This window comes from Protopterus annectens, chromosome 13.part0, assembly GCF_019279795.1.
Source record: "Protopterus annectens isolate FY-2018-M chromosome 13.part0, PAN1.0, whole genome shotgun sequence".
NCBI lineage: Eukaryota > Metazoa > Chordata > Ceratodontiformes > Protopteridae > Protopterus > Protopterus annectens.
This window is the reverse complement of record NC_056747.1, coordinates 856,875,003-856,888,895: the sequence shown is the minus strand read 5'-3', so window position 1 is coordinate 856,888,895 and position 13,893 is coordinate 856,875,003. Positions and strand designations below refer to the sequence as shown.

At 37.9% G+C, this 13,893-nt stretch overlaps 1 protein-coding gene across 6 annotated transcripts in view; it reads left to right on the top strand.

Annotated features, from left to right (window-relative positions):
* The window catches only part of ACACA (acetyl-CoA carboxylase alpha), a 2,143,878-nt gene that overhangs the window by 1,705,297 nt on the left and 424,688 nt on the right, over window positions 1-13,893 (top strand). For all 6 annotated transcript variants that reach the window (XM_044054575.1, XM_044054578.1, XM_044054576.1 and 3 more), the window contains one exon: window positions 10,093-10,189. In XM_044054575.1, coding sequence (XP_043910510.1) covers window positions 10,093-10,189 — 97 coding nt within the window. The remainder of the gene's footprint in view (window positions 1-10,092; window positions 10,190-13,893) is intronic.

Below are 13,893 nucleotides of genomic sequence, written 5' to 3'. Positions count from 1 at the left end.
TCAGACTAAGCACGTTAAGCTACATACTTTGAGGCTCTTAAAATAACCTAACCACAAAGTCCTCCTAAATGCAATTTAAGGAACAAATACCCTCAGCAGCCTATACAAACTCAACACAGACAGCACCTAAGGATTACACTTCATAAGTCCATAAGGCAAATCTCTATGCAGTCCAACATCTTTGTCATAGGTGACTCCATGGTGAAACACATCCATGTACCAGTCACCAGGCTGTGCAAGAAGAAGATCACTGTCAGTTGCCTAACAGGTGTCAGGATTTGCTGCATCACACATGCACTCAAGTCCTTGCACCACAAGCACACATACGACACAGTCATAGTACACCAGGGTGTAAATGACAATGACTTGAGATGTACCTTCCTGGCCCATATGAAACGGGATGTGATAGAGCTCTCGGAATATGTGTCTCAGCCAAGTATGAACCCAGCCTTGAGCTGCATTCTGACATCACCATGAATGATGCTTCAATACGAACAAATGATTATTGACATCCGCAACTTGCATATATATCTGCCTGGGAGACCGTCCTACCTACTTTGCCAGAGATGACCTACCCATCCCCGCATGGGTTTCATAAATTGGTTAAATCCTTGTCTATCCCTATACTACCTATTTAGGCAACATCAGTCTTCTAAAGATTCCAGTATAACCAAACAGAATCCGGATAGCATAAAGGTATTGTTTCTCATTGCTTGTAGCTTTAACAAAAAAACTCCACTCCCTACAGCATTCTTTACATTGGAAAACATCACTATGTACATTGTCATTATGACACAGTTCAGGACCAATGACAACATCCCATCAGTGCAGGGTTTCATTGCCTACCACACATTCAGACCCACCACATTCAATGAATGCACTAAAGACCGTGGAGTCTCCATATTCACTAACAGACTCATTAAAAAAAGATAATGTCATGGTACTCCACTTTCAACAAAACTCTTTTTCATATCATAGCTAACTATGGGACCCCTGTTATGCCCCATCAGCCCTTAACACCTACCTAACTAGTATGGAGTCCCTATCATTAAGCAACACTCCATTAGGACACTTCAGCTACTCTTCCTTTAATTAGGAGACTTATACAACCTTAAACATGTATGCCTAGAAATTTCTGGCCTCCATCAGTGCAAACTGTCTGGTCTAGTTAGTGTGCACCCTTACTGGGTGTAATAAAATCCTAGATTTGGTCCTCACCAGCATAGGACAGCTTTGCCCCCCACCAACTGGTACTTCCTCTCTGATTAAATTGGACCACCCATCTGTCACAAAACTAAAGCAGAAAGCATCTTCCAATACCTCATCACTGTGTTCAACACCATTCCACATCTGGGTATTGTGGATAGGTTCTCCCGGTTAAATGTAAATCCCTGTGTAACTCACTGGATAGCAAATTAGCTCATAGATAAAATCCAGGAATTAAGGTAGATGGTTCTATCTCCTCTAAAAGATCTGTCACAAGCAGTGTACCCCAGGGTTCATTACTGTGTATGATGAAACATTTGCCATAAAATTCTGGACATATGGAAATGGTTGTATAGAGGCATCTGTTCCCCTCTGAAGTAAATACAATGCAAAGTTTAAGAATAAACCTCTATGGGTTTATTTAAAAAAAAAAAACTCATTGTACACAAAAACAAACGTAATCTCAAGCTGCTAAAAATGTTGTTACTAAACAAAACAGGGAACTCCGGACCTTGATCAAATCAACCAAGGCTAGGTGTGGGGTAAAAAATAGCCACCCAAGCAAAGGATAACTGCAAAGCCTTTTTTTAACAATGTTAAAAACATCAGAAATAATGCTCACCACTTATCCTCACATACTCAGACCCAGAGGACATAACCACTACTATCAGAGAAAGTTAGTTCTAACTGACTCCTACCATCCTCTCTTCCCAGATCACATACCTGCATCTACACCCTCACCTCAAATTTCTTCAAGGCACCATTCAAGGTCAAGAACACTACTACCACAGGAGTAAGTAACACACTGTCTTCTGGTCAGCCTGAAACTGGACTTGTCAGACCCCCTACAAATGCTATTCAGTGTCAGCCTCCAAATTGGTGGCATGCTGGCTAAATGAAGGACTGCTACATTCATCCCTTTGCACAAAGGTGGGGAGCCAGTTATAACTGTAGACCCATAAGCATGATTAGTCCTATCTGTAAGGCTATGAAAAGGATCACTATGAGATTAATAAAGTTAAAGATAACCTACCAACTCTCGAGCCATGCCAGTTCAAGTTTATCCTGGGAAGACCCTGCGTACTTAACTTGGTTGACTTCTTTGAAGAGGTTATTGAGACAATGCATGAGGGCATATCAGTGTACACTGCATATTTACATCTCATCACTGTGTTCAACACCATTCCACATCTGGGTATTGTGGATAGGTTCTCCCAGTTAAATGTAAATCCCTGTGTAATTCACTGGATAGTAAATTAGCCAATAGATAGAATCCAGGAATTAAGGTAGACGGTTCTATCTCCTCTAAAAGATCTGTCACAAGCAGTGTACCCCAGGGTTCATTACTTGTGTAACCCCTTTGGTATTTACTTCTTAGATGTCAAAGCAAATTTTAAAGGTTTATGGCTGACTAAGTGTGCAGTTGACTGTAAACTTGTTTCCATCATAAATTCCCCAGAGGACAACAAGATCCTTCAAGAGGGTCTTTCCAGACAAATAACTGTTGGACTGAAACTAAATGAAAGAAATGTATAACAGTATCCTTTGGCAAGCATGACCTCCCTTGTAGCTGTAACATTGACACCCCCCGCTCATTGATCTCATAGTCAGTGATCTGGGAACCATTGTTGACAGGGAGCTGTCCTTTGATCACCTTATATTCATTATTATAAGGAAGTCCTTTTTCATCATACAACTTAAATCTACAGTGGATATCAAAAGTGTACACACCCCTGTTAAAATGCCAGGTTTTTGTGATATAAAAAAATGAGACCACAATAAATAATTTCAAAACTTTTCCCACCTTTAATGTGATCTGTAACCCGTACAATTCAATTGAAAAACAAACAAATCTGTTAGGGGAAAAATATAAAAAATAAAAAAAGTACGATAAGTTGGTTGCATAAGTGTGCAGACCCTTAAACTAATACTTTGTTGAAGCACCTTTTGATTTAATTACAGCAGTCAGTCTTCTTGAGTACACACCTGCCATCAATTAAAGAGAGACTCTGATTAACCCCAAATAAAGTTCAGCTTTCTAGTAGGATTTTCCTGACATTTACTTAGTTGCCTGCTACAGCAAAAGCCATGAGTCGCAGAGAGCTTCCAAAGCATCAAAGGGATCTCATTGTTGAAAGGTATCAGTCAGGAGAAGGGTACAAAAAAATTTCCACAGCATTGGATGTGCCATGGAACACAGTGAAGACAGTCATCAAATAGTGGAGAAAATATGAGACAACAGTGACGTTACAAAGAACTGGACGTCCCTCCAAAATTGATGAAAAGACATGACAAAAACTGGTCAAGGAGGCTGCCATGAGACCTACAGCAACACTGAAGGAGCTGCAAGAATTTCTGGCAAGTACTGGTTGTTAACTACATGTGACAATAATCTCCCGTATTCTCCATATGTCTGGACTATGGGGTAGGGTTGCAAGATGGAAGCCTTTTCTTACACAGAAAAACATCCAGGCCCAACTAAAATTTACAACATAATACATCAAGTCTCCCAAAAGCATGTGGGAAAATGTGTCATGGTCTGATGAGACAACTTTTTGGCCACAATTTCAAAACGTACGTTTGGTGCAAAAACAACACTTCGCATCACCAAAACAGCACCATCTTCACCGTGAAACCTGGTGGCAGTATCATGCTTTGTAGTTGCTTTTCTTCAGCTGGAATTGGGGCTTAATCAAGGTGGGGGTAATTATGAACATTTCCAAATACCAGTCACTTTTGGACCAAAACCTTCAGGTGTCTGCTAGAAAGCTGAAGATGAAGAGGAATTTCAACTTTCAACATGACAATGACCCCAAGCATACATCCAGATCAACAAAAGAATGGCTTCACCAGAAGAAAATTAAAGTTTTGAAATGGCCAAGCCAGAGCCCAGACCTAAATCCAATAGAAATTCTGTGGGGTGACCTGAAGAGGGCTGTGCACAAGAGATGCCCTTGTAATCTGACAGTTTTGGAGCACTTTTGCAAAGAAGAGTGGGCAAATATTGCCAATTCAAGATGTGCCGTGCTGATAGACTCCTACCCAAGAAGACTGAATGCTGTAATTAAATCAAAAGGTGCTTCAACAAAGTATTAATTTGCACACTTATGCAACCATCTTATTGTACATTTTTATTTTTTTATATTTTTCCCCTAACAGATTTGTTTGTTTTTCAATGGAATTGTACAGGTTATAGGTCACATTAAAGGTGGGAAAAGTTTTGAAATGATTTATTGTGGTCTCATTTTTTTAAATCACAAAAACCTAGCATTTTAACAGAGATGTGTACACTTTTTTATCCACTGTAAATGAATGGCATACCGGTCCAAACAGATAATCATTCCACTGTACCCATCTCTCATTAGGCCATTCAGTGAATGTAATTATCTTTTCTGTATGTACTTATCCAGACCCTTGTCACAAATGGATTGACCACAACACTTTATCAAAATCATTTATGACATAAGTTGTAAAAACTATGCAGAAAATCTCACAGCCTTGTCCCTGTATTCAGTATCATACAGGCTACTAAGATGCGACCTCTGCCTCATATACAGGGCCTCATCTGACGCTATCCTGCCAGATCTATTACACCTTTGCAAATCCAATAGTAGTGTGAACACCTGCTCAAGGGATCTCAATCTCTTTTGCAACATAAATATGATAGGTTGGAGGGAGTGGTATGCATCACTGAGAATACAATTTTGTTTTCCATTCCTCTCTTAGTCTATTCATATTTAATTTGGATGACTGGATGGGAAACTGTAAATTCACCCTTGGTTTAGTCCACATCATACCTCTCAACTGTATAGATTTTTGCCTCATGTTTTTGGTATGTTTTTCATAAAGTTGTGATTTTCTGGCAAATTAGTGGCAAATCATTAAAAACTGAAGTTAGAAAATAATAAAAGATATTGAGTTTCAAACCCTTCAGAAAATTCATGCTAATGCAAAACCTGTTATTCTCTAACTTTCTAAGTTTGTAAGAGCAATATTTAAAAGTTGTCCCTATTTTTGGGCATTTGACCCAGTTTTATAGATGGCTTTGTCCAGATTTCTTGTTCTAAGAGGTTGAGAGGTATGGTCCACATGTCCCTCATGGATAGACAACAAGTTAATGACCTAACATACCTGTTCTGCCACCTCCAGGTTATTCATATGCAAAAATAAAAAGGCTTAAATACTACCAAGGGAATGTAAGGCTAGGCTTCTTAAGATCCTTAGAGATCCATAGCCTAGAAAGTACCTGTGAACTTGTAAAGTTATAGTGGTAATGCTGTGGAAAGAGTTTTTTTAAGGTAAGGTACAAGGGTTGTGGTAAAAGGTTTAGGCAGGGGTCAGATTTAGTTAATTTACATTAGTAAGGAGTGGCAGGAAAGCTTCACCAGATTGATCTATTCTTATCCAGCTTTCACTTACATGTGGGGATGACCAAAACTAGGATAAGTTTTAAGGTCCTCTGGCAATATTGCTAGCACTGCAATAGATATTAAGTAAATATTTAACTTCTCTGCCTTTCGCTTAAGGACCTCTTGGCAATCAATAACAAGCCTTTATATATTTTCTTCCCCCGAGTCCAGTCTTCCCTACCAGTTAGTAGTTACTAGTCTGTTACATTAAATTACTTATTTCTAAAAGGCAAACTCCACTTCTTATTTATTTGTAACTTTTTCATTAATACAGACATTTTATATCAATTATTACATGCTTAAAATTAACTGTATCAGTTCATACTAACATCAAAAAAATAAATAAGATTTGCCACTTAACCAAGACTTAGTACTTTGCAAAAGATATCCAGAAAGAAATATCTAGTGGAGCCTGCAAAGTCTGAGATGGCTAAACAGTTAATTCAGAAAAGGGCATTGCTTATCAAGTAGATAGTCTAATCACCCATATATTCTGGGACTTCTGCAGTTTCTTTAAAGTCAGAGGTTGCTACATCTGTGTTATTGACTCACAGTGATAGGGAACAGAACAGAGTATGGTTTGAGGGGTGGCAAAGAGGAGCCTCAACTGCTATTGGTATCGATTTTGTTTGAAATCAAACAGCCCCCTTCATTGGTACTTATGTCCAGAAGTCAGCATTGGCAGTATAGGAGCCTGGCCTGCAGGTCCTCATTAAAGAAAGAAACTGAAAATCTCGAACCTTCCAAGGCTATCTTTCCAGTCCATAGCGATATCTTCTTTGATTTCAGTTGCCACAGATAAGTCGTTGGTACATGCTCTAGTACCTTATGGGGAATGATGCAGGCCAGGGTTTAGGTTTGAATAGCAAGCCTTTCAGAAAGTCAAAATCGACAATCCAGCACCATGACATAGAGGAATGAAGCCTTGACTACAACCCAAATTACCTATTTTTGATTAGCAGCATGAGTGGTTAGAACTGAATGGGGGAGAATGTGTTTGAGTGGCTGATGCGAGCTTGCTCATCCTTAGGGGAACGGAGGATGCTTGGCCCATGGCAATGGCAAACTGGCATCACATAGTGGTGGCTTAGTGTATTGCTCACCTGTAGTGGCTCTGTTAACTTATACTGCATCAGACATGGATTATGCTGAGCCAGGGAATCTTAGGTATACATGGAAGCATGCATGTCTTCTTCCCTACCAGGTGGCGTTGGGGGGTTTGCAGGCACCTTAAGAGTAGTCTAGCTGACCTCTTTCCCTACCACCAAACTCTCACTACTGGAGAAATCGATGGGCCAATAGGACTTTTGCCTGACCAGGTCTGGCCTGCACCCTTCAGCTCCGCAGAACGCATGGGACAAGTGGGTGCAGGTTGTGGGTCCATAAGGCAGGGTCCTCCAGAGCTGGAGGATATAAAAAAAGAAAAAAATCCAAAAGAGATCTTTTCATTTGAGGATAAAGATAGTCTTAATTCTCAGCATTTATCCACTTAATGTATATATATTTTGATTGTAAAGATACGTCCTCCTCATCGTCAGGTCTTCCCCTAGGATTCAAGTTTTAATGAGACTGTTAACACTAATGGAGAGAGTTTTAACTTGCATGTCTTTGACATTTCCTGTTGGAGACTATCTGAAAAGATTAAGTTCCTATACTCCTTGGGAGAGTTCCACCTCTTTATAAAACATTCCAAGATTTATGGAACAAAAATTCAAAACATCCAGATTTATAGCCACAGGCCCAAACATTACCAGACTTAACATATAAGTTTGGTAACTTATTTTACCTTTATTATAATCAGAAATTAAGCCACGGTGGTGCAGCGGTAGCATTGTTGCCTCATGGCAAGAGGTTCTCCCGTTCGATTCTCGACTGGAGCGCCTTCTGTGTGGAGTCTGCATGTCCTCCCCTCGGTCAAGTGGCGTTCAAAAGACATGCATAGAATGGGCGTGCCTTTGTTGAAGGTTAGGTGTCGAGCTGGCACCTCGGCACCCGTAAAAAATCTACTGCCAATCATTAGTGGACCTAACCAGGAAAAGCCGAAAGAAGAACATAATCAGAAATTAGACCCAGCAGCTTTACATGTACAGTACTCAGTCTATTTTCCTTCCTGTAGGCATTTTACCTTTTACTAGGGAAGGAAGGTAATTCAACAGGTATGGTAAGAGGGTTTATTCCTTAGCAATGAGAGCTCATTATTATTTAGGTCATTTACTATCTTATTTAATTTTGTTTTGTTCAACTGATAGAAAATGCAAACAACTTAGCATATCCTAAAGAAAAGGGGAGGAGTTGCTGTCTAAAATCAAGAGTGCTGAGTCTGTGGGTTTTCAGATATTAAAGTGCACATATAATGCATTTGATGCAAATATAAGATGTGCTGTAGATGGCAGTAATATTTTGAAATCCTAGGTTGGTACATGGGAATTTACTTGAGGACTTTAAAGCTCAATTATTAGACACTGCAGTTCCAGCAATCTTCCTGTTTGGTCCTATACCTTGGAACTCTTAAAGTCAAGGAAAGAAACAATAACAACAAATGGAATATTTTACAGCTGTTTTTTCATTTCATATGATTATTTTTAGTCCAAAAATGACCTCTGGAAAAGTTACTCTTGATTTTTTTCTTACATGGTATCTTTATAACGCCATATGGAGTTTGACATGAAACTCTAAATCAGTGCATATTGGTTTATGGTATATTTCTGCAGTGTTATTACTTTGCACATTTTATAATTACTTGATAGATTGAAGAGATAGCTTCAGCTATTTTTCTTTCATTTATAAACAGGACTGTTTTAAGATTATACGTTAAGGCAAACATAAGATACATTTAACTTTTGACCTTAGTTTCCATAAGTTTGAGGAAGTTAGAGTAAGAAAATTGGGAGGGACTACATCTACTGATAATTTACTTGTTGTGTCTTTCGGCTTTTCCCGGTTAGGGGTCGCCACAGCGGAACTCCGGTCTGCTAATGATTGGCAGTAGATTTTTACGTGCCGAGTTGCCAGCTCTGACGCACAGCCTTCAACGAAAGTACGCCCATTCACGCATGTCTCCACACAGAAGATGCTCTAGCTGAGAATCGAACAGGACAACGTCTTACTGTGAGGTGACAACGCTACCGCAGCACCACCACCTCAGTATATCCACTGATAATTTACTACAGTAATAAAATCAACTCTTCTTAATCATCCTTGTTATACATTGTCCTGGCCAAATTCTTACTTTTAAGTTTCTCTGTTCAGTATACATTTCCCTGTGATGGTTAAATAATTGGGATGCTGAGACAGCATTGCCATCATGATATTGGAGTTTAACTTCTAATTTTCAGAAATTGTTTGCAGTCCCTACTCTTTGTCATTATTTAGTTGAAGTATACGAGAAAAATGTATTTCTCTACCTGTAGTTTTACACTGTCAAATAAGATTCTACTCATGTTAAAAGTTTGTAGTCACCTTTATAAACAGTTTTCTCTTACTTAATGTGTGTTGTAGTATGTTTAAGATATGCAGACATACATACAATGTAGTTGCCTTTAAGTTACTGATAGTAGATTACCACTAAATCATTCTATTAAAACTGTTATCTTAATTTCTTCTTAAGATCTTCTGCTGTATACTTTCAAATAAATGGGAAATATGTTGTTTAATTTATGGGATTTGATTATCACACTCTGTATTTGTTTTCTTTGATGTATAGGATTTGGTTACTATAAGTACTATTCTGGGTTAGTTGTTTCATTATATTATTGTAGTTGATTTTCAAGGTGTTCAGCCTATACTTGAGACATTCTTGTTTTGTTTGCTTTAATTCATCCTCCTTTGACAAATATTAGTGTTTACAGTCTGAAAGCAAGATTATACATATTTTTGTAATGTACAGAAAAGGATGTTAGTCTTCCACATTTGTTCTTTCCTCTAAGGGAATTCTGCCTCAAAAACTGAAGAGGGCTTGCACCATCTATGAGCGTAAAGGGAGCCAGGCACATAACCATCATGAAAGCTTTCCAGTGTGAAACTTACTGTGATAGCTACTGGGAAGAAAGGCACGGCTTTTTTAATATTTTAGGCTGTGAGGTGACGTAGATAAGGTGGGATATAACTCAAATGTTATGAAATACTGTTACACTGGCTACTCTTTGAAAATGTCCTGTTGTGTAGGTATACTTACACAAAATCGTACCTTACTTTTTGTAAACCTTGACTGACCCTCTTTTTAGCAAATCCTTTGAGTCTTTCTTGAGTATGTAAATGCATACTATCTGGTCTAAACATGTACTCGTAGCAGTAAATAACACTGAAAGTAGTTGCCATTGAAACTAACTTTTTGTTTTTTTGTAAATGTTTTGTTGATGAATCAGTAAATAATATTGACATTATTTTGTCACAAACTATAAAGAATATTCTCAGTTTTTATCTAATAATAATGTCTGATTTCCACTTTTATCCTTTCCTTTTTCTCTTTGCTCTTTAGCACAGAAAGATGTGTGGCTTAGTGGCTTTTTTGATCATGGGTCGTTCATAGAGATCATGCAACCCTGGGCACAGACTGTAGTGGTTGGACGAGCCAGGTAAGTCTGACAAGAATGTACAGACAGGAAGGTATAGAAGTGCATAAATGATTGATGAAGCAAGCAATCAACGCTTGAGAAACCAACAGACTGTTGTGACTGATGCAGCAGATGTTAAGTACTGGAAGTTCATATTTGTTGCTCTTATGCTTGGAGATGATTACTAGTATTGTATTCTTTCAGGTGCAGCTGCTTAGCACTCTTGGTTTTATCTGTTGCACCTAGCTGTTAAGCTCATCCCCATTACTTCATGAATTAACATCCCTTCAGCCCCTATAAAAATCTGAGCCAGTGGCAGTCAGTAAAGAGTGAGGCTAAACCTGTGATAAAGCTGTAGCTGGTACATGAAACAAAGGCCTTTTTTCACTAAGGATCTTTTCATGTGATTTAGGGTCATGGAAGACCTTATGAAATCATACGTATAATATTTATTTGTTCTGATAGATGATAGAGACGGGGTACAGTTTGTCCCACATGAGGTAAGATGTTATCCTGGCTTCATGGTGTAGAAGGACAAAGTACTGAATATGACCTGGACTTCTGGTATGGCAGCAGTGGTGTAGGCAGCTAAAATAGAGCTCCAGGCTAGAATAACATTAAAAATAGTAAAAAGCTGGTAATTATATACAACCAGTAATTAAATTCAATTGCTGAAATATTTGTGATATCCAAAAGGTCTGCACAGAGGAGAAAAACTGAAAAAGAGAAAAATGCAAATAGTGTTTTATCCACAAAAGAGGTGAAATGACATGACATGACAGGGTAGTGGGCAAATCAGTTAACCATGGAAGGAGATGGAGAGGCTGTTTTGGTCCTTTTGGGAAAAAACATTGACAGATGCTTGCTGAAATCTTTAAAATAAGTGGCATATTGCTGGTCAATATTGCCATTAACAATAAAAATTTACAGGTGGTTGAAGATGCCCTGTCCAGTTATTGCTGTGCAATCCAGTGAAAAAGAAATGAAAGGACAAATGATAGAACACAAAGTGAAGCAAGAAGATGTGATACAGAAACTTGTTGAATTAAAATACTTATCCAGAGGAGAGAATTTAAGGTTTACTGCAATTTCCTAGCAAGCAGAAGGGAAAGATTGCAGAGAATTTAAGAAGAAATGCATACGTGAATGGACAGGTATCTCTCTTGCAGACATCCACATTGAAAGAGCCCATAGTAGAAAACAGCTTAGATCCACGTCTATGAAACTGGTGACATTTCCCAAAAGGTAGAAACTCTATCAAGGTTATGGGAAAAGAACACAATCCTCAAAGTTGGGGATACTGGAGTGTAAGCAAACAGTGATAACTCTGCACAGACCTGTGGCAAGAGATGTGTCTTTGTTCCTGCTATAAAGGAATGTAAAGAAAAGAGAATTTGTTTTAAACTCCTTTATTTAGCCACATTTTGAGTTTTATGATGATTAGGGAAGAAGACATATGTAAGCTCAAAGCAGGCACTTGGAAGAGTTGAGTAAAAGAAGGGAAAAATGGAGAGGATTAAGGGAAAAGAAGGAACCAGCATGCAGGAAATAACAGGACTGTCACAGGGACTGTAGTGGAAAGAGAGAGAATGCCTGGAAAACCATTTCCAGTTTTCCAAAGGAAGATGCCAGACAAACAAAAAGAAGTGAAAGAATATGCAAAAAGATGAGAGAAATGGCAAGACTTATTCAGTTAAAGGAGCTGACTGAAGATAATGAATAGCCATCAAGGAAGAAACAACGGAAAACGCAGATCTCTGAAATGTGGAGAAAGACAATAATGGTTATAAATAATCACACGTGATTCAAGGTATTCATTTCCAGGGGATGTTCTAAGGCCCGGCAGCAGGTGTTAAGGCCTCTACACCCCTGTAAGGGTGTTATTTACACAATAACACACACCCTGTTGGGCATTACTGCACTTAGAGAATGAGCTCTTTGTTTTGTATTTTTTTTGTTTATATATATATATATATATATATATATATATATATATATATATATATATATATATATATATATATTTATATTTTTGGTGTAAAATAGTTCCTCCCCTCTTACTGATTCAAACTTGCTGTATATGCTGACAAATCATTGGGGGGGTTGAAATCACTAAATAATGAGTTACATTTGAGTTTTGGACTTTATCATAGCTCTCAACAGAATTGGGGATAAATCCATAAGTAACCAGGGACACTTAAAATATTAGTTCTGTTAACCTGAGACGTCGACAGCATAAGAGAATGTGAATTAATGTACATTTTCTGAATTAAAAAAGTCTATAATGCCTTTTTATTGTCATTGTTTGTTACATGTACTTCACCACCTTTTCTCCAAAAGTCACCAGTTTTATTTGGGATTATGGGAGGCAGATCTAAAATTTGAGTCAAAATAGGGAGTGTCTAAAATGGCAGGTATTGACTTCATATGCTCCAGAAAAAAATATTAATATCAATCTTGTCATGGTAGCAACTTTCTAATTTAATGAGAGCAATATTTTAACAATGTCTCTATTTTTGAGCCTTTGCCCCCCCCTCAGTAGTTTAGACTTTATCCTGATTTTTTGAGCTAAGAGGTTGAGGGTTATGCATACAGCTTAATTATAAATGAGTTGCATCTACTGCTTGATTGATCTCTCTCTGTCACACACACACAAACATGCATGCATGCACACACACACACAAACACACACACACACACACACACACACACACACACACACACACACACACACACGCACACACATATGTTCCTATTTTTTTTTTATTTATCCATTTGTTTTAATTTTATACTCGCTAAACAGCAAAAGCGCTGCTTAGTGAGTGTAAACTGAACTAGCATGCAGGAAATAACAGGACTGTCACAGGGACTGTAGTGGAAAGAGAGAGAATGCCTGGAAAACCATTTCCAGTTTTCCAAAGGAAGATGCCAGACAAACAAAAAGAAGTGAAAGAATATGCAAAAAGATGAGAGAAATGGCAAGACTTATTCAGTTAAAGGAGCTGACTGAAGATAATGAATAGCCATCAAGGAAGAAACAACGGAAAACGCAGATCTCTGAAATGTGGAGAAAGACAATAATGGTTATAAATAATCACACGTGATTCAAGGTATTCATTTCCAGGGGATGTTCTAAGGCCCGACGCAGCAGGTGTTAAGGCCTCTACACCCCTGTAAGGGTGTTATTTACACAATAACACACACCCTGTTGGGCATTACTGCACTTAGAGAATGAGCTCTTTGTTTTGTATTTTTTTTGTTTATATATATATATATATATATATATATATATATATATATATATTTATATTTTTGGTGTAAAATAGTTCCTCCCCTCTTACTGATTCAAACTTGCTGTATATGCTGACAAATCATTGGGGGGGTTGAAATCACTAAATAATAAGTTACATTTGAGTTTTGGACTTTATCATAGCTCTCAACAGAATTGGGGATAAATCCATAAGTAACCAGGGACACTTAAAATATTAGTTCTGTTAACCTGAGATGTCGACAGCATAAGAGAATGTGAATTAATGTACATTTTCTGAATTAAAAAAGTCTATAATGCCTTTTTATTGTCATTGTTTGTTACATGTACTTCACCACCTTTTCTCCAAAAGTCACCAGTTTTATTTGGGATTATGGGAGGCAGATCTAAAATTTGAGTCAAAATAGGGAGTGTCTAAAATGGCAGGTATTGACTTCATATGCTCCAGAAAAAAAAT